Source organism: Haliaeetus albicilla, chromosome 11 (assembly GCF_947461875.1).
Source record: "Haliaeetus albicilla chromosome 11, bHalAlb1.1, whole genome shotgun sequence".
In the NCBI taxonomy this organism is placed as follows: domain Eukaryota; kingdom Metazoa; phylum Chordata; class Aves; order Accipitriformes; family Accipitridae; genus Haliaeetus; species Haliaeetus albicilla.
This window is the reverse complement of record NC_091493.1, coordinates 36,442,525-36,470,398: the sequence shown is the minus strand read 5'-3', so window position 1 is coordinate 36,470,398 and position 27,874 is coordinate 36,442,525. Positions and strand designations below refer to the sequence as shown.

At 39.3% G+C, this 27,874-nt stretch overlaps 1 protein-coding gene across 13 annotated transcripts in view; it reads right to left on the bottom strand.

Moving 5' to 3' along the window:
- Nucleotides 1-27,874, bottom strand: part of TACC2 (transforming acidic coiled-coil containing protein 2) — a 148,641-nt gene that overhangs the window by 24,678 nt on the left and 96,089 nt on the right. For 8 of the 13 annotated variants that reach the window (XM_069797143.1, XM_069797135.1, XM_069797142.1 and 5 more), the window contains 7 exons: nt 21,522-21,685; nt 12,544-13,864; nt 7,616-7,676; nt 6,364-6,571; nt 2,430-2,491; nt 1,486-1,601; nt 593-764 (listed from right to left, as the gene is read on the bottom strand). In XM_069797143.1, the coding sequence (XP_069653244.1) occupies nt 593-764; nt 1,486-1,601; nt 2,430-2,491; nt 6,364-6,571; nt 7,616-7,676; nt 12,544-13,864; nt 21,522-21,685 (2,104 nt within the window). Of the gene's footprint in view, nt 1-592; nt 765-1,485; nt 1,602-2,429; nt 2,492-6,363; nt 6,572-7,615; nt 7,677-9,139; nt 9,176-12,543; nt 13,865-21,521; nt 21,686-27,874 lie in introns of all 13 variants that reach the window. The other 5 variants (XM_069797137.1, XM_069797145.1, XM_069797149.1 and 2 more) reach the window with 4 other exon arrangements.

Sequence of the window (27,874 nt, the reverse complement as noted above, 5' to 3'; positions counted from 1 at the left end):
TGGAAGCAAGGAAGGGCTCATCACTAATTCAAATCCAACCCAGAGAAGCCACTAAAAAAAAGTGATTTAACTGGAAGCTGGAATGAGTTCTAATGATCAAAAAGTGAATTTTACATCATCAGTATCAGATGACAACAATACAGTTAACAGTTTATACGAAAATGTGAAAGGGCACCTGTTCTTTACCAACAAAATTTTGAAATTTCACAGTACATGCAACAGAACAAATCATGTCTATATTTATATGAAACCACTTATTTTATATATAAAATATTTCTTCAAATATTGGGTTAAAGCACAGGGTAAAAAGGCCTGTGTCAGAAAAAAAGCACTTAAAAGTATCAGCTTGGAATAAGGTATCACAAGAACATCTTAAGCTACATTAAGAATTCAGAAAATTCTTCTGAATTCCATCTGTTCCATGAACGTACCTACCTCCCTCATTTGAGTCCTACCACATGCTGCTACCAAGATCTTTAAGTATCAGGTTGAGTTTTACTCTACTTTGGAGATCCACCTTTGCTACCTCTTACATGACATGAGAAATCCCTGCAGGAAAATGATTCCCAAACTCTTATCATAAATTACTTACTATTTCAATAGCCTCTGGAGTTGTTCCTAGGGTCATGGGCTCTAGGTCTTTCTGCTTTGACTTGTCAGGTGACTGTACATGTGCCTCTTGGCTGGCAGCTAGGACTCGGGAAGCTGGATGTTGTATTTTCATTCCAGAGGATTGCTGGGCTTCAGGGTCTTCAAAACTTGACCTGGAAAAAGATTGTGTACATGCTTTCAGGGTGGAGCACAAGGCCCTTACAATTCTGCTTTTGGTAACAACTAAGCAAGTCCTCTTTATATCATTATATCCCATAACACTTTGCAATATCCTTTCAAAGCAATGCACCAGAGTCACCTAAATAAAGCCAGTTCCATCAGAAAAGTTATGCACATTCCTTAAATATTTCTCACTTGCCTTTTTACCCCTTTCTCATTGTGACCTACATCTCTCCCAACAAACAACCTTTACTAACAAGAATAGATGTCCTTAACAAGCAAAGTTTTTGGAAGTAAATACAACCCCCACATCCTGTTCTTATGAACCAGACTCCTTGTTCAGAAAATATATCTAGGAAAGGCCAAGTGAAAAGTTGCAATTAGGAGATTTCTAGATTGACATGAAAAAGACCTCAGTATCTGAGAAAAAACCTTTAAGTAGGAAGCCATTGTTTAGTGAAACAGTTGCCACTGTGACTATTTAGTAAGAATATGAGGGAGAAATATATGTCCTTATTCCTTCCCATTATAAAACTTCTGTATCTTTGCCCTCTATTCTCTATCATATGTGTACACAGATGGGAATCTATTTTTAAACAAACAACTCGGTAACACAGAGGCAGAGAGAGGAAGAATTGCCTGTGTACGTGCTATGATGGTAACCCACTTCCCTGACATACTTTTCCATTGCTGAATTTGCTTGCAGTGACATACCCTGAGCACGGTGTTGTGGAATCAGACAGTCTGATGGGAGGTGATTTGACTGGGCTCTCCTGCTGTGCATCAAACATTAGGTATAAAGATTGTTTCTTCAGGGTGCTATCATCCTGCTGGCAACAGGAAAAGAAAGACTCATTAAGCAACTCAACCGTTCTCTGTTAAAGCTAATTCAGGTCACTGAAGCCTTAAGTGACCAAATGACTTGACAGGAAACTAATAATACAGGACTGTAATATAGTCTATGCTAACTGATACTGAGATGATCCCTTTAAGGGAGAAACCATTAAAGAACAAAACCTAAACAGTTCACTCTTTGTCTCCCACTTTGGGGTTAATCAGATTTCTGGTCCTGTCAGGTAGGAGGCATCCCTTGACTGAAAGTGTTACTAAAATATTCACTGAAACTTCTCATCGATTTAAGCATCTGACATACCCACTTGATTTTTCTAACCTCCCCTGTGGATATACCCCCATTGGATCTAGTCAAGCTATCAAATCCATGAATTAAACAGAAGTAAGGCAAAACAACTGATAACGTATAGTACTGCATTCCATATTTCACATTCATTCTGTATTCTCTCCTCATTCCCTCCATCTTAAAATTTTTACTCTCAGTTTCTTAAAATAGTTCAATAGCTGATGTAGACAGCTCTGTACTCTACACTGCTGGAAACAGTGATTTGCTTTTAATCTCCAGAAAGAACTACTATGATGCTAGCTTAAAAATAAAATAATAAAATGGAACAAGCTCTACAGGACATCGAACAACAAAGCACATGCAATTTACCCCAGTTATGCCAATTTAAAGGAACTGGTTTTGCAAATCTGCTGCAGGCACATTGTAATTAATTTAAAGGGTAGTGAGGCTGATGGCATTATCAGGATAGTATATTATGACAAGGGAATGCAAATGAATGGAAATGGAAGTGAGAACTTACAGGCACAGAGGAGCCTATTTTCTCCATATATTCTATTTCATATGAGTTGCCATATTCCAATTCTGCAACAGAAACAAAAAAGAGCCATTAAATACATGCCATGAAATGATTTTTGCAGAAGTAAAAGAGATCTCTTCTCATTTACAAGGGCCACTCCCATTCTGCTCAATACTTTTCTATGAGGTATTAAAAACAGACTACACAGAGAGAAAGCAGAAGGTGCACTGATTTTCAACAATGAACCTATGACACATTTCAGGCAAATTAATTTGCCTGAAAAATTTCAGCTTTATCAATTTGCTGAAGATTCTGCCCCAGGGGCCAGAATATTAAGAAAGTTTCAGAGTGCTTTCAGAGCACAGATAACTTTCCTCTATCATGTTATCTTATCAAAGAAAACACATTTTTCAATAATTGATAATGCTGATACCAGTTTCCTTTAATGTACACAAAAAGATTTTAAAAGCTGTTGAGAAATGAAGTAATCTCTATTTCTTAATGTTTATCACACAATTCTTAATTAAGAAGGACTACTGTGGTATCACTTAAGATAAAAAGATACATAAAATACTTGTATGCTCATTGAGCAAGGAGTGAGAGAACAGCCCAGCTTACTGGGCTGTTTTCACATTTTAGTTTCAGAGGAAAAGCCTAAGGCAGGAAGATTTACAAAGAACCCTAAATCTAAACTCTAATCAAAATGCAAATCTTCACTGGTTCTCTACTTCTAATCTCCTAATTACACTGGAAGGAATAATCAGCATTTCTTTCCAATCCATGGTCACCCAGTAGCTGATATAGAGGCAGACAGATAAAACACAGCAAAACGGAAAAGAGAAGATTCCTTCCTGCACCCAAAAAAGGCAAAGACTTTGTTCAATGACACCCTAATTTAAAAATTAAAAACATAATTAATTTGTCCTAATGCTGTATTTTACTCTGTTTCCATGAGTTAATTCAATAAACCACTTGTATAATTTAACTTCCGTTATAGTTAAGTTCTAATGAATGGCACACTAGCATTTACATTATGATAGAACTGTGTGCTAGAATTCTTACAGATTTAGGCAGCTTTTGAAAAGTAGGGCTTGTATCAGGAAGATGGTAACCATCATTAAAACGTCTGTTCTTTAAAAACAAACGAACCCTAAAGATAATCTCTTACCTGTTTTGTAAAGAAAAAAAGTTTCAAAGGGTGCAATGTGAGTTTACAATGCTCAAAATTTTTTTATAATAAAAAGCAACGTAGAGTACAAGCACTGTAATTCCACAAGTCTATGTACTATTTTGTCAAACAACCACTGAAGAGGAACAGCCACAAACTCTCAGTACCTGACATGTGGGAGATATTAATAGTAAAACGTCTACGTGAAAAGAATGCTATTATAGCAGGCTCCTCATGTTTAAATTCCTAGCACCATATGTTTTTAATGGTAATAGGGAGCCATGCAAGATGGACAGTCTCCTGGTATCAGATACAACCTTCTTTCTAGTGAAAGCAAAAATAAAACTGAAACGATGAGATCGAAACCACCTACTAGATGCAAAACTGCAGAAGAAAGCATGAAATACCAGACAACAGCACCCAGTGTTTAGTAACTGCCTTTCTGTATTTCATTTATCTACATATAGCCCAATGAGGTGCATCAGGAATGTTCATGGGGCAGCTGTATGACCCCAGAGAGCGATCCATGAGCGAGCGTGCAAGCATGCTCATGGGCAGGAGACGTACCGGCACTGTCCTCTGCTGGCACAGCCAGCAGTGATCTTCCATCTGCCTGCAGGGCTGGCAGCGGCTTTGCAATTGCAATCCAAACTGACTTTTGGGACAACACGTATTTAACTTTACTGAATTAAAAAAGGCAGGACACAGATGGAAATACTTCAGCTAGAAACAAAAGGAGTAACGTGGCTCACTAAACGCAGTTTGTTTCATCTCATTGTTCTCAGAAGTTTCCAGCATAATTAGACTCTATCTCCTCCCCTAGGTATCTCCTCTAAGACATCATCTCCCCTCCAAAATCTTAGGCTCCGGCTATCTCTATACATTCAAAATTACAAATGCCCAGGATATCCCATGAAGTAAGATATTTATCTTTTATAAATACATACAACAGACTTACTAAGTGATGTCCTCCAACTCGTCCTACAAATAGCTGCAAGATTACATCAGAATTTTCTGTTAATAATTACTGCTTATTTCTGGTCTGTGCAACACGAAAATGGCAGCAGTTATAAGCAGCGCATGCAACAGATGAGAGCTGGATGTATTGGCTGACTCAGTAGTTGGGCTCTATCTGTACAAAAGCCGTGTTGGGTTACAGGATAACACTCATACTAGTATCTGGGAGGGATAAAAATATTCGCACTGAGAAAGAGCCCTGGAATTACTCAAAAATTTCTCAACGCCACAGGAGCAAGACTGTCAAGGGAAAAAAATTATTATTTTTAAGAGATCTGAAAAGCGGAAGCATTGTTGATTATAATTAGCATGTAATCTGAAACTCCGACTATACCATGCAGCACACATGAGACAAGACAATTAGCATTTAATTAGGAGCTTTGCTCACTTTCTTCTACCCACTTTGATAGCTAAAACAATTGCCTTAGAGTATCTCTCACTATTCTTTTGTTCCATTTCCTTCCATATAATTTCCATCTTCCCAGATTTGAGGGGCTTATTTTCTAAAAAGTATTTCTTTAAGTTATTTTTTTTTTTAATACAAATGAAGTGAAGCCTATGTCTAAAATTTGTAATTTTATAATAAAGCCAGTGGATTTATCCAGACTGAAGTACTTACCTGTACAGGAGACTCAACAGATTTCCAAAAAGCCCAGGCCACGCAAACATATAAGCACATGTATATGAACATGTGCAGTGCCATAAAAAAACACTGTGATTACTTGTCCTTTTAATGTCAAACACATTTGACCTAAAAGCTTGGCAGTTCTTAATTAAGCAAAAACTCCTCAGACCCAGTCTAAAATGGCATAAAGTAGCTTTAATGGTAGATTGGGACACGGTTTGAAAGGTTAGGGGAAAAAAAATAAATTCTGATCAAAAAGAAAAAGTTTAAGCCAAGTTAAACTCATACATTCTTCCCACCCACAAAGCTGAAAATCTGCCTTTGGAGCAGATGTTGCAAAGCAGTATTCCCTCTGGTAACCCCAAGGAAGGCCACACAGATTTTCTAAATTCTGTCTCTTCCACATTTCACAGACCTGGAATAACAGTTCTCTTAACAGAAACTTCCAGATTTAGCTCACGACTGCTTATAGGAAGGTACAATAGGAAAAATCTTAATAAGCTGATCTCAAAGGAAATTTTATCTGGCACGTGAATGATAACTATCTTACACAGGGGGTATCCTGGACATTTTTATGCATAAAGATACCCAGATCCTAGGAACTTGGAGTACAGACAGTATGTTAAGGGTCTTAACGCAATACACAAACTTTGAGCAGAATTTTAACCTGGGATCTTCTCCCATTCAGGACAGAGAAACAGGCTCAGGCAAAACCAGGAGTTCAGTGACTCTGGATCCAAGAGCACTAAGCGAGAGCAGTATCAGACCCCCGTCTCCCGTGAAGGCACAGAGAGAACAGGTAGCACGCACAGAAGAACAGAGCATATCTACAGTTAATCATACAAAGGAAGCAAAAACTTTTCTCTGAAGTCGCCTCTTTCATTTTCCTTTAAGCTTCCTCTCTACTCTTTCTTGAAAACTCAAGGTTGGACTATTAGGGTCTTACATTCAGCTCCCCACAATTGCCAAGCTCCCCAGACTGGTCCAAAGAGCATCATTTTTTAGGGTTCCCAAATAATACAGTTTGCATTCAGCAAAGTACATGCCAACATCCTCGAACAAACCAAAACCCCTTTCTCAATAAACACAACATTAGCTGGGTGCAGACAGTACTTTATAAAGCATACCCTCTGTAGGAGAGCTGAACTTCGTCTCATTAACAAATGTAGACAGATCAGACGGTTGTGGGTAATCCTGCTTATCCGTGTTCAGGTCCACAGTCATGCAGGTCCATTTCTGACTGGTCACTGAAGATGCCAGTTTCTCCTCATCTGTTGCATGAACCACCGTGGATATGACAGGAGGTGTTTCTGGAGTAGGCAGTGGAGTGGGATCCTGCAGAAAACAAGTGCCAATTAATTCTATTATCTTTCATTAACATGGTGAATAGTTAACTGGCTGAATTCCTTTGCATGACCACACTCATCTTTTTAATTCCGTATTCTTTGCTGCAGCTCTGTATAAAATACTTAATGAAAAATATTAAAGTACTTCATTTAGAATTCTACTAGCAGCAAGTTTTCCCAGTACAACTAAACTCTTTGATGATAAACACTTGCATTGCAAAGCTGCCTTGATAACAAGGAAGAAAGAAAATCCAGAGCCACTTATACCCGTTAGGCACTTGACATAAGTGGCACACATCACCCATGACTGAAGTCTTTGACTACCCAAACCTACTTTTTAGGCTTCTCTCATAGGAGCAAATGTTCGTAGGTCTGCGAGGTCACGAACCCTTTCTTCACTTCTACACTGTCAAGCAGCACAAATAAAAGGGTGGGATGGATAACAGAAAGACAAACAGCAGCATGGAAGGAGCTGTGCCACATCAAAGCAGTTAGGCCTTTGTAGGCAGAACAGCTTTTGTTAACTTCTCTTCCAAGAAAACCACCTGCTGGCAGTTTACAACAAGGAATAAAACCATTCAAGCACATGTTCCTGGTAGATCAGCCCACTTGTTTTATTTCTATTTCCCTTCCAGCCCACCAATTTGATGCATTTAGTTTCTTACTTTCTAATCTAAAAATGCCAGGGAGGATAGTTACGTCTAGTTTTTCAGACAACTGATTGAAGATATTTTCATATCGTCACTCCGTTGCAACACAGGACCTTCCAAAGTACATTTACTAATAGTCTAACTGGAATTCCCAGAGCAAATGCTAGATCTAATATACATTGTATACATGCTTCTAGAGACCAAAAGGTTAATACCTTATGATTATAGCCCAATGTGTTAACTGGACACCAATATGCTTATATTCTTTACAAAAACCTCTTCTATTATTAAAAGTACAATTCTACAATTAAATAAATCAAATTTTCCTTTTTTGCCCCTACAAGAACACAAATTACATACATCAAAATAAGGCAGTACTTTACCTGAGAAGGAGGATCAGATAGCGGGGATCTTTTTGGTGATTTTTTCACCCTAAATGTATCACTGAAAATAAAGTTAAAACAGTTAATGGTAATACCAGAAAGAATCAGGTAATTTCACACCTAGCAAGAGACAGCCACAGACAATGCAACCTGTAAGCCCTTCTGCTTTAAAATCCCATCCATTAGGCAGCAGCACCACAGAGAAACATGCCATAGGTACATATTCTGGTCATGCACTTGGAACAGGCCTTGATTCCCCAAAAGCTGAGACAAGCAGGATTGCCATATTTTTCATGCTAACTACTGACACATTTACAGAACAGAGTTGCTGCTCGATTGGAATTCAAATCTCTGCTCCACCACAGACATCCTCAGTGGCCTTAAGCAAATCATTTAGCTTCTGTCCGCTTCAGTTTCCAAAATTAGGTCTAAATCACATCTTTACCTGAGAATTAAAACTGTGATAAGCTTGGGCAGTAAGTTCCAATGACCCCACAAATAATTAAGAAAAAAATTGGTATGCTTTGGATGCACTACATAAAAACAGCTAAGGCAGACGCTGTCCCCAAGATGCCAGAACAAAGCTCTATCATTACAAATGTGCACAACAGACCCTCTTTAAAAGAAATACAACAACAAATATGGCAATTCTGCTTCCAGTTCCCCTGACAGCTCACAGTGCAGACTGGGAGCATGGACATTGAAGCCCTTCAAAATCCCATGGGTTTCAATCAGGCAAAAGGAATGAAGAACATACATTATGTCTTTGTGTATAATTATGAATGTTGCCTTTATGTTTGTTCACAATTGGTTAAAAATATTTTCTAACCAGGAAAAAACCAATTATCTACCTGTTCCCTCGAAGCATATTGCCAGAGTTATTCAAACAGAGTCATATTACTAACTAGAAGAGGGAGAAAAATTCACAGCAAACTCACTGATAAAGACTTAATGTTTGAACTGAGATGCAGTAGCAAAAATTACTGCTCACCAGCTCATCCCTGATCAATGACAGCAAGATCAACATTAGAAATTATAATGCTGGGTTTCAATTGGTAGAGGGTAAATCAATACCACATCTAGAGGGGAAAATAAATCGGACAGCTGAATATTGGTGTGTTCAATGCTACTGATTATCTAGTTATGATGCTAGAAGTAATTAGGATAACTTATCCTTTAAGAAGGAGAAACACTTTATGCAGTATTTACGAAAGACTGTACAATGTTGTTGTACAACAGAAGAAATACAACTTTCGTATTTTAGCTCAAAGATACAAAATCCATACAGTTTTTAAAAGAGGATCTTCTCTGATAGGCAAACAGATAATGAGGCAATAGATTCCTCAAACTCATTCACAGCCAGGCATCTTACTTAAAATAGCTTTCATATGTGCCAGTGAAGTGAAATAGTTAACATAAAAGCTTCATGCTGAATAACTGATCATGCTGCAAAATAAATTAAGTAAAATTAAAAAGCCCATAAATCAAAGAGGAAACTTGAATTGTTAGCTTAGAATTACTTACAACAGAGAACATACAGACATCACATCTTCTACCATCCTAAGACAAATAAGACAAAGAAAAGAGAGACAGACAGAAGGAACTGACAAAAAAGATAAACCTACAAATACTCTGTTAATGTTAATGTGTTAAGGCAATCAGATCATGCATATTTTCTACCTGTATATCTCAACCCCTAGTTTTTGTTGTGAAATACATGAGGAGAAAAAAAAATTCATCAAGTCCTTCAATGTTTTCAAATTCAATAGTATACTTTTGACACGCTTTCATCTTACAAAACACATTTTTCAAAGCTGATGCCTTCAAGTTAAGTTCCTTTCAACATACTAACCATCCTTGCCTTCCCTGATGGTAGCCACCTGCTTTCTTTTCAAAACACAGTATTTGTTATTATATGGGATGTAAAACTGTTCTTCAATAGCAGCTAAGGTTAAGGAAAGAGCACAGTTATGCAAGGTTTTTTCATATCTGCTGATTTGTTACAACTGTACAGAAAAAGCTATTTGACCATTTCAAATCATTTACCTAAGTCAGGAAAGAAAATTACATTTCTTTAAATCTCATATTTTTGGCTGTCACTCAAGTCTAACTTTGTGTTCTGACAGAACAAGCTGATTGCCCCAAAACCAGAAGCAAACCTTGCCAAACAATTAAGGCTAGGAAAAGTTTTCATCTACTTATAAGCTTGCCAGCTTCTGCTTGGCTCTTCTCATGTGGAATGCTCTTGAAAGCTAGCGCCTTGCATTTCTAAACACAGCCTCCAATCATCCAACAGTTTTGACAGCCATGTCTATACAAGCCACCTATCTTTACTCATCCCTAAAAGGAGGCACTCGAGAGGCATCAGCTCCTTTTTGTTCAGGATCATCTGAGCAATATGATCTATCTCAAAATGGCTCAGCACTTAGGTATATGACCAGAGAGCAATTTGCGTTGAACTGGCATCTCTTCTAAAAATCTCATCTTTTCACATGGAGGTCAACGCTTCGACTGCTACAGGTTTCATTCAACAATAAAACTGTTTTTATTGATTTAACACAGGTAAGACCTAACATATGGCACAGATTCAAAGTAGCACAAGCTTAGCAATGGCTTAAGCTCCTGCCTGGCTTCTTCACCTCCCATAGGTCTAACCTAGAAATCGCTGTCTTTCCATATGAGGAACAAATTTTCAAACTGGTCCATAGAGTTTTATTTCTGCACCCCTCAATAATGCTAATAAAAACTCCTGGCTTTGCAAAATTGTCCTTTAATTAGGTTGGAGAAGCCCTGGTATATTACAGTATCATTTCCTAATTCAAACACCTTCCTTTTTGCCTCTTGGAGCTGAAGCATTTTCCACTGGCTTCTCTCTCCTGTCCCACCATGGGAGCATTGCCAAGGAGGGTCGGTCCTACACCCCATCTCCCTGCCTGGTCAGGGGTTCTCCTGCACTGGACCCCACGGAGGAGCCATGCCCAGTGCCCTTTCCATGGAGAAGAGAGACCAGAGACAGGCAGAGAAAAATAAAGCCACTGCTCCCCCTGGCATCACCCAACAAGCCTTAGACTAATTTTCTTCTAGAAAGTATTATGGCTACAGGCTGCACTGTGTATTAATACGCAGATTGTCATCTTTGTTAGAAACCACTTGCAAGTGCAGACACATAACACAACGCAGTGAAAGCAGTCCCAAGCAAGGGCTGGGAATTCCTGCAAACCTCCTGACTGAAGAACCTGTAAGCCCTGCTCTAGGCTAGTTTCACTTCTTCCACAATGATAAAGACCAGCAGTGAACTCTGTGACTCTAGGACAGGGCCTTCCTGCAATAGAATTTCCCAAGGATGAATGTAGTTTAGCAAACTCTTTGTAAACTCACATTGCCCTAAATTAACACCTTTGGAATTAATTCTAATATTCACAGCAGACAGGTGGACCCAAGAGGTTTATACTGGACGTCTGTTAACCCCACTCCAGCTACTGGAAGACACAAGGAGACTCTGTCTGGCTGCAAATATCAGATTTAAGGATCTGGCGATATTAAAATTCCCTCTTCTTCCTCTGCACTTCCCCAGTAAGATTCAAATTGTTCCTCTCTTATACTCAGACTTTTAAGTCTTCTTGGTTTGGACCAAACCAGTTTGGACTACAGGCTTGGAAAATGTGCCAGCTTAGCATGCCTCTTAATTCCCAATAAATTTGAGGCATAACTCAAAAAGAAGCAACATCAGAAAAAGCAGGCTCCTCCCTCAAAAAACAATTCAACTATACAGTGGTCTATACCTTCCATAAGTCAGAAATGCCCCTAAAAAGAAAAAAATGGCACAAGCTTCCTCAAATCTGGCAAGGGATATGAATTAGAAGCCTAGAGGGCAGCAGGCTGCTCAGAAAAAACTGAATAATCTCCATCTCACTCTATACAGGAGGTAATTTTTTTGTACTGTTTTACATTAACCATGTTATCTTCAAATTACCAGGCTTTTTAAATTTTTCAGTCACCTTTTTGTTAGCTAGCTGAAACATTTAAACCATAAAGGGACAAGCACTGAGGTATTTTCTTACAGATACAAACAGGATATCAATTTCAGATAAATGGGACATAAACTTACTGATTACCAACTCAAAATATCCATTTCTGAACAGATAAGGTAACATGCACACCAGCAAGTTAACCATGGAATCAATGCAACTAGCCATTGAGGTTTTTAACCAAATATTTAAATACAACAAGCTAGAAAATTTATCCTGCAATTTGTCAACGGTGTATAAAAGCTGGATATTTCCCTAATGTGTAGCAGCCTAGGAGATTTAAACCCTTCCGCAGAGTTGTAAGCTCTTTCACAGAAAGGATATTTTTCACATTTTTTAGTCTTGTATTTAAAAAAATATATTTCCATACTGCACTCTTCTGTTTCAGGTTACTTTCCTTTCAATTCCATAAGTCACTGGATAAAACCATCTTCCTGCTGTGTGCAATAGCAGATTTGTCATTGCCTTACTATTTCACATCCCACTCTCAAAAACTATGATTCATAAAATAGTTTTTACTGGCGTGAATACTTTGATCATCTTAATCAGTATCAAATTCCCAAGGTGAGGTCACAGAAAGGTTTGGCACAAAATTGATAAAATTTGGACTTAATCATATTCAAAGATACACTGAGTCCCAAGATTTCAAAAATCCAATTGCCAGACCAGTGGCCTAATCTGGCTTGATCTGGTTCTCCCCTTCGCTCTGGAAACTTCAAGCTACTAAGGAAAGAGGTTGAAGGAGAGCACGGACAGACCCCCAGCATGAGTCCAGTTGTGTGGCTACCAACACTCAACGTCTTCTTCTTTTCTCTATTCAAATATAAACCCGGTGTAAGTCTGCTAAGGTGTAGGAATGTGCTGCTTCTAATCTAGAAACATCTGTGCCCTTTAACTTACGTTTTTAGTGGCGTCTTCTTCTTTTTTGCAGGCTTATTCAAGCTGTCTCCTTCAGCTCCGTTTGTTTCATTGGCACTGGCTGGTATCTCAAAGGAAGCGGGAGATTTTGAGGGCGAGCTGGCTATCTTAGAAGAAGACTTGAAAGGGTCAATAGAGTCCTCACACATGTCTGGCTCAAAACTGTACGTTTGTTGAGGCAGTTTGGGCGATTCTTGCATTTTTGTACTAGATGAGAACGGGTTAAAATTGGGATCATCCCACTTGTCAATATCAAAAGTGTAAGAGCCTTTTGTGATAGGGATTTCATTTGGATCAGTGGGTGACTTGGTCGGTGTGGTTGGAGCATTGTCAAGCTTTTCCACTGACTTTTTAGTCTTTGGCCTCCGTAGTGGCATTTTAGCACCAGGCTTTTTACCTGCTTTTTTGGGAGGAGGAATACTCTCCTGCTGGTCTTCACTCACCCCTTTTTCTTCAGAATAATCAAACTCCAGCCTCACTGCAATGCCTTTGACCGGAGGGTCTTCTTGTCCTCCAGTGTCAGGCGGAGTCACCTCCACAGCCTCTGGTGCCGTTGTAAGAGGTAGTGTTTTCTTACTGGCAGGGGGAGAGTTTTGTACTTTGCTGCCTCCAGTGCTAAATGCACTAATCCCTTCAAAACTGTCTGGATCCAAAGGGTAGGATCCTTCAGGCACAGGTGGGGCCTCCTGTTTCTCAGCAGAGATTTTAGAAGGTTCAGTACATTCAGGCTTTACTGAGTCAGCCTTCGCTTCAGATACTGTTTTATCCTCACCTGGGGCACAAGCTGCTTGGCCAAGGTCAGACGGTTCTTGTGGTGTTTCCTTCACCAGTGGAGCATCCAGAGATTTTTTTGCTGACTGCTTCTTTTTTAAAGAAGCTGGTCTGGATTTCTTTGTTCTCTTAAGGGTACTAGAAGCACTACTTGAACCAGTACCGTACACATCTGCAGCAGGCGCTAATGTCTCACTGTTGCCAAGATAAGATGCTCCATCAAAATCACTAGCTTGCAAGCTAAGAGATCGGGACAATGTAGATTTGGAAACTGGGACTGAATCAGTAGATTTTCTTCGAACATTTGCTTTGGGGTCACGATTCTTTGACTCTGGAGAGCTCGGTCCTAAGGCATGGAGAGAATCAACCAACTCAATGTTATCAAAGTCCAAGTTGTAAGTTCCACTGCTGGCTATTGGCTTGTCCTCATCGAAGACGGTGGAAAAAGAATGGGAAGGTGGGCGGAAAGGGCTTTCTTCAACTGATTCACTGTGTGACACATCAGTTACAGGTACAGCTTCTGAACATAATCCTGTGGGAACAAACAGAAAACTCAGTGACTTTTAAACACATTTCTGAAACTAGAGCTTAATAGGTTTTACTATAATCTAATATTACTACAAGTAAAAGAGTAAAGGGTTAAAATCATACAAATGGACTAAGCAATGATTAAAGGACATACAAACCAAAGTGACATTTCCAATATATGAACTAGATTAAGGGAAAAAATAGTTCTGTTCTCCCCAGAAAAGGATTCAAGGCAAGTTTCATGAAAACACAAAATATGTATTTGCAATAGCCTCTAGAGCATCTCTTCTAAACTAATTATGACTTAGTTAGAGATGGATATTACCCTAACACGCTAAATATGCCAAATACCAGAAAAAACTGAACATCAAGCACTTTATTACTCCCATTTTCTACTATTACAAAGAGTTCACGCAATTGTGTCGGAGCTCTTATGCGATAAATTCCCTGTAAACTGACTGGTGCTTCAGCAGTTACATGTTGATCTTAAGTTTTGTTTCCCATGTGCTATTTTTACCAATTTTCCCAGAGGAACATGGCTTCATTTCCACAACTCATCAATGCTGCTCCTCTATCTGCCCCAAGCAGTCAACACACTCTACTTTGACCTCATAATTCTAAGTTTATAATGCGACGTGAATCACTGAGAACTTCATACGAAATAAATTATGGTAAAAGTAAAAAAATTAGTCAATTAAAGAACCATACAAATATTCTCAATTGAAAATCTTCCTTAAAAAAGACCACTAGAAGCTCCCTACAGATTATTTAAAACAGATTTCTCCTAGTTCTAACTCATCAATGAAAAGAAAATTTTATAGAAAGAATTATATGCTAAAACTGTTCATCTGAGCAGCTTCTCATTGTAATTGAAGATTTGCTTATTGAATGGAATCCTAAAATGATTTATAGAAGTCTCTTGACTTGGGACATAACAACTATATTGGACAAGGCAGAAAAAGATATGGTGCATATCAAAAAAATAGAAAATATATAGGTTGGAAAGGATTAAGATGATGGCTCTTGCTGCCTTCCAGCTCATTAAAGTTGATTACTAAAATGTTTTACAAATCCTGAATATGGTTTGCTCCTGCTGTCATTGTACTGCCACCTATCAAAACGTAACACAGTCACCTCTGCCTACATATGCATGTTCGAGTCAGGGTATCGGAGACCTGGGATATCTCCCTCCAGCTCACAGTTCAAGCTGGGGTAAGCCAGCTGCTCTGAGCTCTCACTGATACGTACTGGAGCAAAACGCCCCAGTGTCTCCTATTGAAGCAATGCAGCGTTCTTCACATTGTCATTTTTTTTAATTATGCAATTATAAAGAAAAACAGTCAAACAAAAATTAATGCTTTGCTCATCTTTAAATGATTTCAGAGAAATTTCTACATGTCTTTTTCATTCCAATCCTGACATGTTTTGCAAAATAATTCCCATTTTGCCCAGCTACATTCATTAACGTTGTTCATAAAAGCAACACAGAAAATCAATAATTACTTTTAGTCAGAAGTTATGAATGGATTAAGAACAGAAAAAAACATTTTTCCTTTGTTTCAGAGCAAATTATATGTCTGCATAGAGATTACAAGAATTATTATTTATGGATGTAGAGGACAGAAAGGATTTATGGAAATTGGACACATTTCCCAAAGCAGTACCTTAGAGTGGTACCACGTATTTCCAGAGATTGTCAAAGGAATGACAGCTACACAGTTTTTCTTTTAAGACTGTGGAAGTTTACTAAGTTACATCAATTAAAATAATATTTTAATATGTTTTTCTGCTAAATGAATGGTAATAACATGGCGGTACTTCAGGACAGTTTATTTTTCTCCTTAATCTCCACTGGGCTGGGCCTGGTTTCAGCCTGGCTGAGAGGTCATTAATTAGACTTGATTTGCCAGCTGAGCTGGTGCTCGCTTTGCACACACATCACTTCCTGACACTGATGGGACTTCTGTTTGGGGGACTCAAAGAGTGCCATAAAACTCCAGCATTAGACTCATCTGTACATTTTACTCTGAAACGGGAAGGGAAGATGCTTAACGGGAATACATTACAATAAACACTCACGTAGATCTAATATGTCAGCAGAGTACAAATGTAGGTCAGCACAAAATAAAAGGGGGATCTGAACAAGAAATCTTCTGCAATTATGCGTTGTTTTCATTCCAGTGTGCGCCAAAGGCCTCTACAGGATTGAGGCCCCTTGTTCAAAGTCAGTACAAACATGCATTTAAAAAAAAGAAAAGAAAAGAAACCCAATGCCCTGCAGGACTTGGACTGTAAATGACAGGCGTGGTAGAGCTGAGGTTAGGGAGCATCACAGCAGCAAAGAGAGTGTACAAGGCTTTCCAGCTACTCAAAGCAAAACAGCATTCAAATTTGGTGTGCTCCACATAGTGCAGAGCTTTAATCTTCTTTAATTGCTTATTTCACAACCTCCTCCTAATCAAACCCTTTACTTAAGAGTACAGATTTCTGCAGAGTGTCGGTCGACTCACTACTATGACTATTTTTATTGTTTCTTTATGAAACAGTACGTGAAACTGTCTCAGAAAACATGGCTTTTGGTAGAAGTGAAATGCTGCTGTCAGACTCTTCTGGCATAACAACAGAATTGGCTCAGTATTAGTAACAGCAGAAACACTGGATAAGAAGATATGAAAGGTACTCACTATTGCAAAACAGCACGGCTTTATTACTACAGAGAGATATGAAGACCATGCTTTCCTGACATTAACAGCATATCCAGAGAGCAGTGCCATTTCTCCTTTTATACCGCAGAATTAAGCAAATCAGTATTACTAATCACAGTGTTTTATTAAAATGCAATTTGATCACAAAGGAACATACTACAATATAAGCTAGGAAAATTAAGGCAGGACTTGCCCTATAGAGAGGCCAGCACAAGGTTTTAAATAAGGTTTATGCCTTTCATTGGCGCTGACAGTCACCCACAAATTATACTGGTAAGAGCTGCACACAGGTAGATACTAAGTTTTACAAAGCATTCCAAGAACACCAGTGATAGCAGGGAAACTTACGTTGCCATAAAAAACCAGCCAAACCCTGAAAGAAACCTCCCATTTTATTCATCAAAAAAGAAGGTCCACGTTCTGCTCCTTCCACAAGGGAATTTCTCCGATTTCAGAAAAGTTTTGCATGGATCAGGTATGAAAAGCAAAACCAATCCCAAACTCCAAACCAACAAAACCCCCCAGACTTCTTGTATCTAGGTGATGAGACCTCTAAATGAGAGCTGCATGACATGTTTAATGCTTGGCATTTTCACCTGTCACCTATTATAGCAGAAGCAAAAGTTGCTAGAAAGGTATTCTAAGACTGTTTGCATTAATAAACAAAATAAATTTCTGTTAGTATCAACAAAAAGGAGCTAAAAAAAAATCAAAAAACACTTCTGTGAACTACAGAAATTATTTTTTTGTACATTACAAAATACCAAGATTTTGATGGCACTTCAGATGCTAGTAAAGCTTCAATGTCCCACAGGAACAGTGAGGTAGACACATATCACACTTAACTCAGCCTTTTTAAAATAAAGATCCATAAATGACCTGAACAGTAACAAATCCCATGCATGTGGTCTGAACTGTCCACTGATGAGGCTATCAAATTTTAATTAAATTGCTACCACTGATTTATATTGAATATGAAAGGATAAGAGGCATTCATAGCTTTAGATCAGGATGGCTGTTAGGATTTACATCTTTTTACAGCCTTAGGAAAGCAATGCAGAAACTCAGTGGCAGTAGTTGCACAAAGAGCTACAGAAGTAGCCAAGGCAAGGGCAGACTTGTTTCATTTTGATGAAGTATCACCCATCTCTTCCTCACCCGCGGAGCTAGCCGTGCCTTCCCCGCTCCGAGCGCTGCGGTACCGGTGGGGCAGGATGCTGCAGCCCAGGGCATGCCCTACCACAGCACAGGTAGCGCGCTCTCTGGGGACGTGTTCACAAAAAGAAACCTTTCCAAAAACTCTGGAATTCAGGTTTGTTTTGAAGATATTTTAAAGAAGAAAATGAAATATCTGCACCAGCTATGAGCTTATTGAATCTAAATCTGAACTATTTCTTTATAAATCATGAAAATATATCAAGGATTTAGAACATATAAAGTACTTCTAGGTATTTTTAAATATTTTTCCCTTTAAATTACAACAAATTCTTCTAGAGGGGGAGCTGCACTGTGCAGTAGGACAGTTGAGCACTTTGTTGTTGTATCTCTAAAATAGGAGGAAAGCCAACAGGCTGAAAATGTAGGCCTTAACACTGCCGAGCTGGAAACAAAATGGAACACTATTTTGAAAGGCTTAGAAACAAAACTTAATCAGTTCTAATAAAGCAAATATGGAAGAAATTACATTCTAGTTGTGTTTTTTAGACAAAACCAAACTAAGAGAAACACTGGGAAAATGCATACAGCATGCACCCACATACTCCATTATAATAACATAACTCAGAAGACAAGTACACTTCATCTATAGCATATAGGAATTGGAATTCCTAATACCAGAAATTTTTAAACACAGTTTATTTCAAGTTTCTGCTTGTTATGAGAAGCCTTTGAAGTTATGAAATCAATTAGTAATGCTATTTTAAAAATTACTGTAAAAATACTTTTACCATTTATACTGACAGAAAACTTTGGATATAAATTTTACTTCAAATTTTTCTGTTAGTCTTCAAGAGGAAAAGCACTGAAGAAGAATGTTTTCCATCCCCAAAATTCGGTTTGTTTTTGTCTGGGTCATCATCTCTCTACTAGAAAGCCTGACCTCAATTTCCCTGGCACAAGAAGGACCTGAATATAGGTCTCCCATATCCTGATTGGCGGGCTGTAATGCATAGAGGGGACTCCAGCTCTCACCTCTCCCCTGTGTATATAATCTGAATTCAGTAATTAATTGGGGAAGGCAGCAGGGGGGCAGAAGAAACGTCCCTGCCCAGGCAGGAATTCCTGGCCAAAAACAGGGGTATTTGGGAGAAAGGGTTTGGGGTACTTTCTGGTGCTCAGATGGGTGGAACAAAGGACAAGAGGACACTGCTATGAGAAGCTGATGAGACAGGCAACAATAATTTAAAATACTACCAAAATAAAAAAAGGAAAAAGCACCCTAGAAGTCATTTGCCTCAAGAGTATAACCCACATTCCCCACAACAAACAAAGTATTTACAGAGAAATGGAAGGGCTCATTAGTGACACTTTCTGGGGTTCAGATGTAGTTTCTGTATATGCTCTGTTACTCCTCTTCTCCTCCAGACTTGCCTGCAGACTGACTCCCATCTTCTGCTCTGCTGCTGATGGACTGGAGCCATGCAGCAGGTTTTACCCCACCAGGAGCTGGCATAAACCCAGGGTAAGTCTAGCTATATTTCACTTTCATCATATTTATTAAGCTAGTGTTGAAGTCAACCTAATTAAAAACTCTCCTCTTGGCTTTCCAGCAGTGGGGTCCAGCTGTTGCGCTAATGATATCATGCAGCACAACTGCAACTGTCTGCATAAGTAATTATTGTCAGATATAGATGAAATAATCCTTTAAACACTTACTATGCTTCCTCCTTCCATCCAAACACACGCTCTGTTACCAACCTCAAGTAGAAGACAAAGCCATGCAGCTGGTGAACCAGAAACCCAGCTGGACATCGCTGTCTCTTCCTCTGTGTGTGCCAGGCTCTCTGGTTGCCCGTATTCCTTACTCTTCATTTATTGAAACCTATTTATTTAGCCGTATGGTACCAATGAGAAACTCTGCTTCAACTGCCCATAACCCCTGAGGAAGGGACTCATTCTCTTTATGTGCAGCCACATGCATAACCTATGAGGTAAGAAAACTACAAGATAACTGGTACTCAGGTAGTTTATAAAGTACAAAATATTTAACTGTTCGCATTTCTGAAGAAGCAAGCAAACACCTAAGCTATGGTCTTAGTATTATTAATTTCTTCTAAAGATTTCCAACACAAATGAATGCTTTGTGTTGCCCTCCTACATTTGGATTTTTTCTGCATTACACATCTTCTTTCCCTCACATAAATTACCCCGTTGTATAACTTCATTTTGCATAATTTTGGAATGCTGAACATAGCTCTGTTAGTTTGTGGTAACTTGCCTCCCATGGACAAATCTTACTTGCAAATGAAACGTTTTCCTCTCTGCCATCCAGTGGCCTTCAATATAGTTCACACTGGCTGTGAATAGACATGTTCAGTTTCCTACCTTTCTTCAGAAATATCTGAAAGAAAGGAGGGGGAGATCTGGGCTGTAAGGAGAAAAGAATCACATGTGCCAGGGAAGCACATGTGTAATCAAGGGTTCGAAGATAATCTACTGCAGTAATTAAAAACACACTCCAAACCTGTTTAGCATATGCGTTCTTTTGTTCTCTCAGCACTTATTTTGTAATCGTTAGATTGCAAAAGATTAGAAAAAGGAAAGAAGATGGAGAATGAGTAATGTTGGTTGTTACAATGAAGGGGGAACTTTAACAGCAGAAAGGAAAAAGTGCTAGGATGTCTTAGAATTTCATTTTTATTTTATGGAATCAGTTTGTTTAACATCTTTCTAGCTTCTTATAAACTTGTTTCATAAATCATGATCTTAAAGAGCACTCCTTAGTGCATAACTCCCAGAAATGCTTTAGGTGGCTCAAGACATTTGCAATAATTGTCACTTTCCTGAAGGTTTAAATTAAAGCTGGACAGCCTTTATAATACACACACCAGCCCTGGACATTGCTTTGCCCACTGCTAAACACAGACACTTCTAGAGTGGAAACAGAAGCTTTAAAACACTGCCTAGCAATGCTATACCTCTTTCCAAATAAAAATACAAGTGAGCTTTAGTCTGCTGAGAGTAAAATTACCTTTATACAATTTAGCCAGGTGATCAAGACGACTTGACTTTTGGATGGGAAAAAGACAGCATAATGGGGAATTCAATCTTAAACTGTTGAGCTGTCATTTGACAGCCCAAACAAAGCTATTTTGGGCTAATAGAGTGCTTTCTACTCCCTCATATTCCATTACTCAATCTGGAGAACAAAGAACACTTTTTGGGCATAAAGAATTTCTTTTTTTTTTTAAACACGATATTTCCTTTTTAAAGGTTATTTTCCCAGTGTGTACCAATTTTTATATATGTATATTATACATACATTCACACATACTCCCATGTTCCTCCTATAAAGCTAATATATTTCTATTGTTCTAATAGACTTTTTATTCACCTTCTGTTTCAGGTGACAATACATTTGAAAATAACATTTTGTTAATTGTCACAGTTAACAGTGCTCACCCAGGTACCTGCATCTGTATCTCATACCTCCTTTTTCTACTCATCTGACACTGTAAAGATCCTACAGAATGAAGTTTGATTCAAAAGGAAGAAAGGTTTTTCTAGAAAGCTCCTCTTTTCGTTAACGTTTGTCAAACGTTATGGACAGATTCTCCAATATTTTATGCCAGGAGGCGACAGGGTTTTTCCTCCCAGCATGGATAATGCCCAACATACACTAACTAATCTTCCAGAAGACATTTTATTAGCATCAATTCCTTGCCTGCGCTTACCCAAACACTTCCCTGCAGCTTCATCTTCCTCAGTAACCTGTCCTGCTCATTACATGCTCGTTACCTGTGTCTTCCAAGGGCAGCTGGGGTTTTATTTCTTGTTCTGCTATGTCTGCTACAACTGCTGCTGCCGCTGCTGCTTCAGGGGGTGGCTGTGGAGGTGAAGGTGGTGCCTTTACCGGTGTAGTGGACTCCGGGGTCTCAAATGCTTCTTCAGAGTCAGAGCTCCTGGTGAAAAATCAAATGAGAGACCAGTGAGCAGAGTGAAGATTCATGTTTCTAGGTCATACTTGGAAATGCAGGGCTTTCTGAGCTGATGGCATAGACCTCAGCTATCAGGCTACCTCTGCATCTCCCAAAGGATATTTTACATTGCAGTATGGTTTCCAGAGCAGAATATCATGCCTATGGTCTGCTCCCTATATAAGTATTTATGTCACTTAAGACCTCTTTGTGTTACAAAAGTGAACACACGCTTGGAAATAAATCCATCCTGCAAAGCCTGCTTTCCAGTGTGAAGGTGGCTCAACCACACAGACAACAACACTGACGCCCCTGCTGTGCATCGTGCTCCCACAGAAATACTACATTCTATTTTTAGCAGAATTTTACCATAGCCCTTTTCAAACAGTAAGTGCATGGCTTTGTTACACAAGGTAAGACAACCTGTAAAACACACGGAGTCCTGGTATTATCAATAATCCTCTTCTAGCACCATGTGCTCGCACAGACAGAAAAACCCAGCAAGAAAACAGCAGCACCCAAAATGGAGCCAATCAAATGAAACACAAGCTTCAAAGGCTGCAGCTGTACAAAATGATGGGTAACCTAAACATTAAGTGAAGATCTAAACCACACGAAGACACACAATTTGCTCTTAACAGCAGTACAGCCTTAGGAAACTGTCCTTCTAGATCTGAAAACTATGGATCTTATTTGTTCTTAAACCAAACTGAGACCAAATTTTAGCTTTTAAACATTTCTTCTTGAAGCCTTTTTTTGGGAGCAAGGAACGCAGTAACAATGGTGTCATATTCAATATGCAGTGAACATATGTTCAATATACATTCAACAAGCATTTCTGTTGGTCAGATGCAGATTTTTACTGCTGGTCTGTAAGAAAGTGAATTGAATATGACAATTTCCTAAAGGACAGGACTGATTTGTCTATTTCCAGCGATTCTGTGTGTGGCTGTAGTCTCCACAGCTCCTCATGGCTGCCACACCCCACACACCAGTGCAACGGGGACAAAATTTGCCATGAAATGGAAAGCCATTTCATCCCCCAGAAGCACTCTAGGAGCCGTACTGAATCGAGGACTCTTCTCATTTTGTTCAAGTTAAAAGATAACTCTGAGCTGCCAGATTCTGTTTGGTTTCTCAAAGCTCATGATTATTTTAAGCAGCTCGATGTCAGAAGTACAAGTACAGGATTTGCATTCGATTACATTTGCCTAAATCTATCACAGCATGAAGCCTTCGGCAAGCTGGGGAAGAAAAGGCCCTGGTGTCACCCCTGACAGCTTGAGGAGCACAGCGGACCCGATTCTTCCCAGCTGCCTCCGCAGAATCCCAGTGAGAGCTCCCACCTCCTCGCACGCCGTCAGGGCACGCACCACGGCCCAGCACCGACCCCTGTCTCATCACCTCTACTCTGCAAAGCAAAAAGATTTCTACTAGCTAATAGCTTTGGATGTTTGCCTCACTTGGAGATTATTTTTTTTTCTCCCCAAACTTATGTCACTGCCCGGGGAACTGCTCAAAAATAGAGTGCCTGGCTTTCAATTGTATCTATTGCTGCAGCTCCTCAAAATACCTTCTTTGTGTTATTGCTTAAACCATACTCATTCATCAGGACACAGAACAGTCGAATTGGAAGAGGTAGGCTGCAGCCTTTTAAATTATATCCCTTCAATGATGCACAACGTTTTAAGTTCAAAATATTTTAAGCTTAAGAGCAGCTGCAAACAAAGAGCTTCTGTAAATAAAGCTACACAACAGGTATTCAACAAAATAACACCTTCTCCTCCTTCCACAGAGCTGGTTCAGGAAACTTTTAAGATGAAGAATCAAAAAGAAACAGAGTTGTCTGATATTTTCCCAGTAGAGAAATGTTTCTTGTGTCATAAAAACAAACCTAGAAAGTTATCACCTAAACCAACAAAATGAAAGGTAATTCATAACTCTCACGCTTTCACATAATTCTTCATTGTGCTCTACTTAATCAATGTCTTACTCCATTTTGAACTCAAAGTGTTACTCTGTAATACTGAAACAATAATGTTTAGACCCGTTTTTCCCAAACTGTCTGTATACACATGTAACATATACGATAAATATATAGATATAGCAATATAAGTGAAACTGAAAAAAACCTCTATTTTCATGTCCTACTCATCTTTGTAACTGCTTTGTTAAACTGGCTTGTTGGAACTGTTCTGTGTCCTTTATTTAAATGATGGAAAGACTCTGCACATGTTTATCTATCCTTTTTAAATGAGCTACCTTTGTTTACTTGGTCTCTTCCTTGGATTAGGTGGGCATAAGCATTTGAAGTAAAGAGAAACATCTGTTCTTTTCTGTTCACTGTATGAGCTCCTCGCACTCTGGAGAACCTCCCGAGTCTGTGGACAGACATTTGTGGTGCCTGAGCTCCAGCACAAGGCTTTGTTTTGCTAATATTTAATAATTCCCCAAAGATTCTGATGCAATACTAATTTTCAGCTGCACGCCTCCATAAGCAGCAGTATAATCAATAAGAACCATCTTAACTGTAACCCAAATGCTGCTGAGTTTGTTATGAGAAGCAATCGTGCTGGCAAAACACGGTACTTAACAATGAAATACGAAGGGAAGCTCAATACCAGAAAATGTTCTTTGTCATAGCCTGGGATCTGGGAGAGAACATAAAGCCTGGAAGCACATACCAGGACTACGCTCCAAGGTCTACGCTACTTATAACCTGGAAAAATTAGATCCTGTGTTCAGTTTTCCTTAGTGAAAATATGGATGGTCTCTCTTGCATAGGATACTTCTTTTAAGACTACAGTCCTACGTTCAAACTGTAAGAAAAGATTTTCCCAGAGCAACAGGATTTCCTGTGAAAAGGAAATTACATATTTCAGCCAGTTCTATTCATAATGTCCTTTCTCTGAGAAATACAGGGAATACACAGAACAAAAAAAAAAATGCTGCTGTAAAGTTCGTGGTGTAAAACAGATTGCCAAATTGTGATATGCCATGAGAATTGGCACCAATTCAAAGCTGTACAGGGAGCAGCCACCACGGATCCAGCTGTGGGCAAGCTCTCATGAGAGGAAGAGCCCCTGTATCATCTAGAATATTATTCTGAAGCTCCAGCCAAGGATGAAGCAGGATGAGATGGGACACATGGGTTTTAGAGATGGAGAGCTCATTTGCTGGCCCACGCTCATAACGTTGTAGAGATGGGGTCTGCAAGTGCAGAGTGGGGCAGCAATGAAGTAAAAGCTACAGGAAGGAACATACATTCATGTATCCAGTTAGCCAGCTTGGGAAATTAGTGGGAGCTTGCCTTTATAACATATGTCATATTTTTCCATCTGTATCCTTTGTTTTTTGTACAAAACAGGCAAAAAAGGTATAGATTGTAGAAGCTACAAAATGATTAGGTGACAGTAACAGTACAAAATGACTAGAAACATTCTTTCAGTCCATCTCTTTCATCTCCCTTCTCAAAAGATAGCCAGTAAACAGTAAACATACAGATGGGATTGAGAAGCAGGGGAGAACCGAGAAATGCAAAAATCATACTAGACCAATACAAATCTGGCAACACTGCATCAACTTGTGAAGCAGGAGCACTCCCACTTTCATCTGGACACTTTGAGGTCTTGCCCAGCCTGTTACATCAATCTCCGGAGGAAATACTGAAGGGACTCACTAGGGTCGACTTCCCTTCTTCACCTTTGGCCTTGCGGAAATCCAGCCTTATAAGTTACATTACCTTATTTTGCAAGCCACGGATGCTTAACATTATAAGTCCTCCCTGATTCGAGAATGAAAAATTGCCTTTTTGTCCCTGTAGCTGGAAAGCACTCAGTAAGCAAGAACGAGATTTCTTCGTTCCACTGCTTCTCCTCGCTCTTTGCCCTCTTCAGGCATGACAGCCACTGAAGTGAGGTCATCCCAGTTGTCACTTGGAAACTTGATTCATTAAAAAGTAGTTTGCAACAGAGCTGTGGCCTTCAGCTGTACCAGGAACCCTGCCATCTGTCTCAAGTTCTTCTAATACTTACACTACAGCAGTACAGCCAATGCGAGTGTGCACTCTGGTTTTATTTCACAGGAATGAATGGGATGTCTGATGTATAAAAGAAACTTAAAAGCAGGGCTTTGACACGAGGACTGAGGTCAGCAGCATCACCTCCTATGGAGGGGCACAAGGGAGCAAATCTGGAACCAGTATGTGCCGAGGGAGCATCATGGGCTTTTGTAAAGTTACTTCACTTAAAGTCAAATCTATATAAAATTTTTATTTATTGTCTAGCTTGCTTCAGGAAAAAAAAACCATGTCTAACTACTTTATGGAGCACTGATCTATAGGTTTGCAATGTGGACAGTCTGGAGAAGCATACGTGTCTGATATTTTGAAGTTTTGAAGCCAGGAGCTAGGGTTGCATTATCAAGAAGCACTGCCTGTGCTGGGAGTGGGGAGAGGGGGATGGAGCCAAAGGAGCTGCTCTCCCACCAGCCGGGGTTGTGGAATCACAAGTAACAACATCAAGACCAGTGCAGGGGGATCTGCTCCATCAGAGCCAAAGTGAACAGCCTCCATCCACCTGTATTTAAATTTGTCTATTTTCTTCCAAACTTTGCACGTAGGAAAAAAGTATATTAAATTTGCCTTATTAGTGGAACATACCCCACATTAATCAAGGTCTCTCATGCCCAGCTAGCACTCCATAACCTCATCCTTCTTGCTGGTACTCAAAAACCTCTATCTACTAATTGTTTTGTTTCTATGTACCTTTGTTTTATTGACATCAGATCAGAGGCAACAATTTCCTTCTCATGGCGTATTTGGAAATATGACATATCAGGAGGAAAAAAGTCAGGTAATCTTACAACATGTACACAACAACAACAAAAACAAACTGTGCTCCATTACCACTCGAGTGCTTGGAGGGTAATGAAACAAAAGCAAGGACTCCAAAGCTTTACCGGAGAGCTGTTGTTTACAGATTGCCCCCTAATTGTGGTGTGTGGGACATTTGGAAACATACAGAGAAACTGAGGACTGTCTCAGAAGATGAGCAATTCCTACCTGATCAGTTTTAACTGGCAATAACTTCTAAAGTGTTTTCCTGAGATACAGCTGTACTCCCTGAAGGGGAGGAGACAGAAATGGCTATTTTGTCTTTTTTTTCCATCTCATCTTTCGATCCACATGTTCTTTACAACTGGCTGGAGCTGCAGTTCAAGGGGAATATGGCTGCCCAAGTACATCCATCACCTCTAGGCCACATAAAACCACACTAGACTTATCTGCAGATCTGTTTCCCTGGGCCTTAAGAATGAAATGACAAATAAGAGCGCACAAGGCACATGCATCTGTTACCAGAAGGACATCATGCAGCGCTCGTTTCCCGTACTGAGATTGCTGTGCACCAAAGGTACTAGCATAGCAGGGCTCTGAGACAAACAGGGAGTCCGAAGCCGTGCAATGGAAGGACACAAATAAGCAAACCCTGCAGTGCTGATACATAAGCACTACCTGTGGCAACACCTAAAGGCAACACACAGATTCCATCAGACCTGGCCCTCCAAAGCATCTGTAGCTGTTATATCATAAAGTTAAGGTATAAATTTGACATGAGTATTTACTGAACGATCTATCACACACTGTGAGAAGAATCTAAATCAGAAAAAAAAAAAAAAGGCAACTTCTTACAGTGTTCAATTTAGTACTGAAGATGAATTTTGGTTTTCATTCTTGTAAATCCCACTGAGAGATGAGCTGGAAATAAAAAGGAGAAATAAGTTCTGTAGTCTCACCTCCATCGATCATTTTCAGAGATGATCCACATAAAACCTGCATGAATAATTCAGGTCTGGTTTACTGATGAGATCAGAACCAAGAATGCAGGACTGGCTGTATACTTCTGAGGTCAATCTGTTCTGCACATTACTTAAGCAGGCACATACACTGCACTGGCAAGAGACACACAGGCTGACAGATTTGAAACGACACTCAGTAACTTTAAGCTTTAGAGTTTCTAAAGAGGCAAGGCACTCAGAGATGCACATTAATTTCAGTCACAGCTCTTTCACTGTAAACAGTCTTTTAAAACCTTTTCAGATTTCCTGGTGCCATTTTCAATGGTTAAACTGATTTTTCCATATAATTCTTAAAAAAACCAAAACCAAATAAACAAC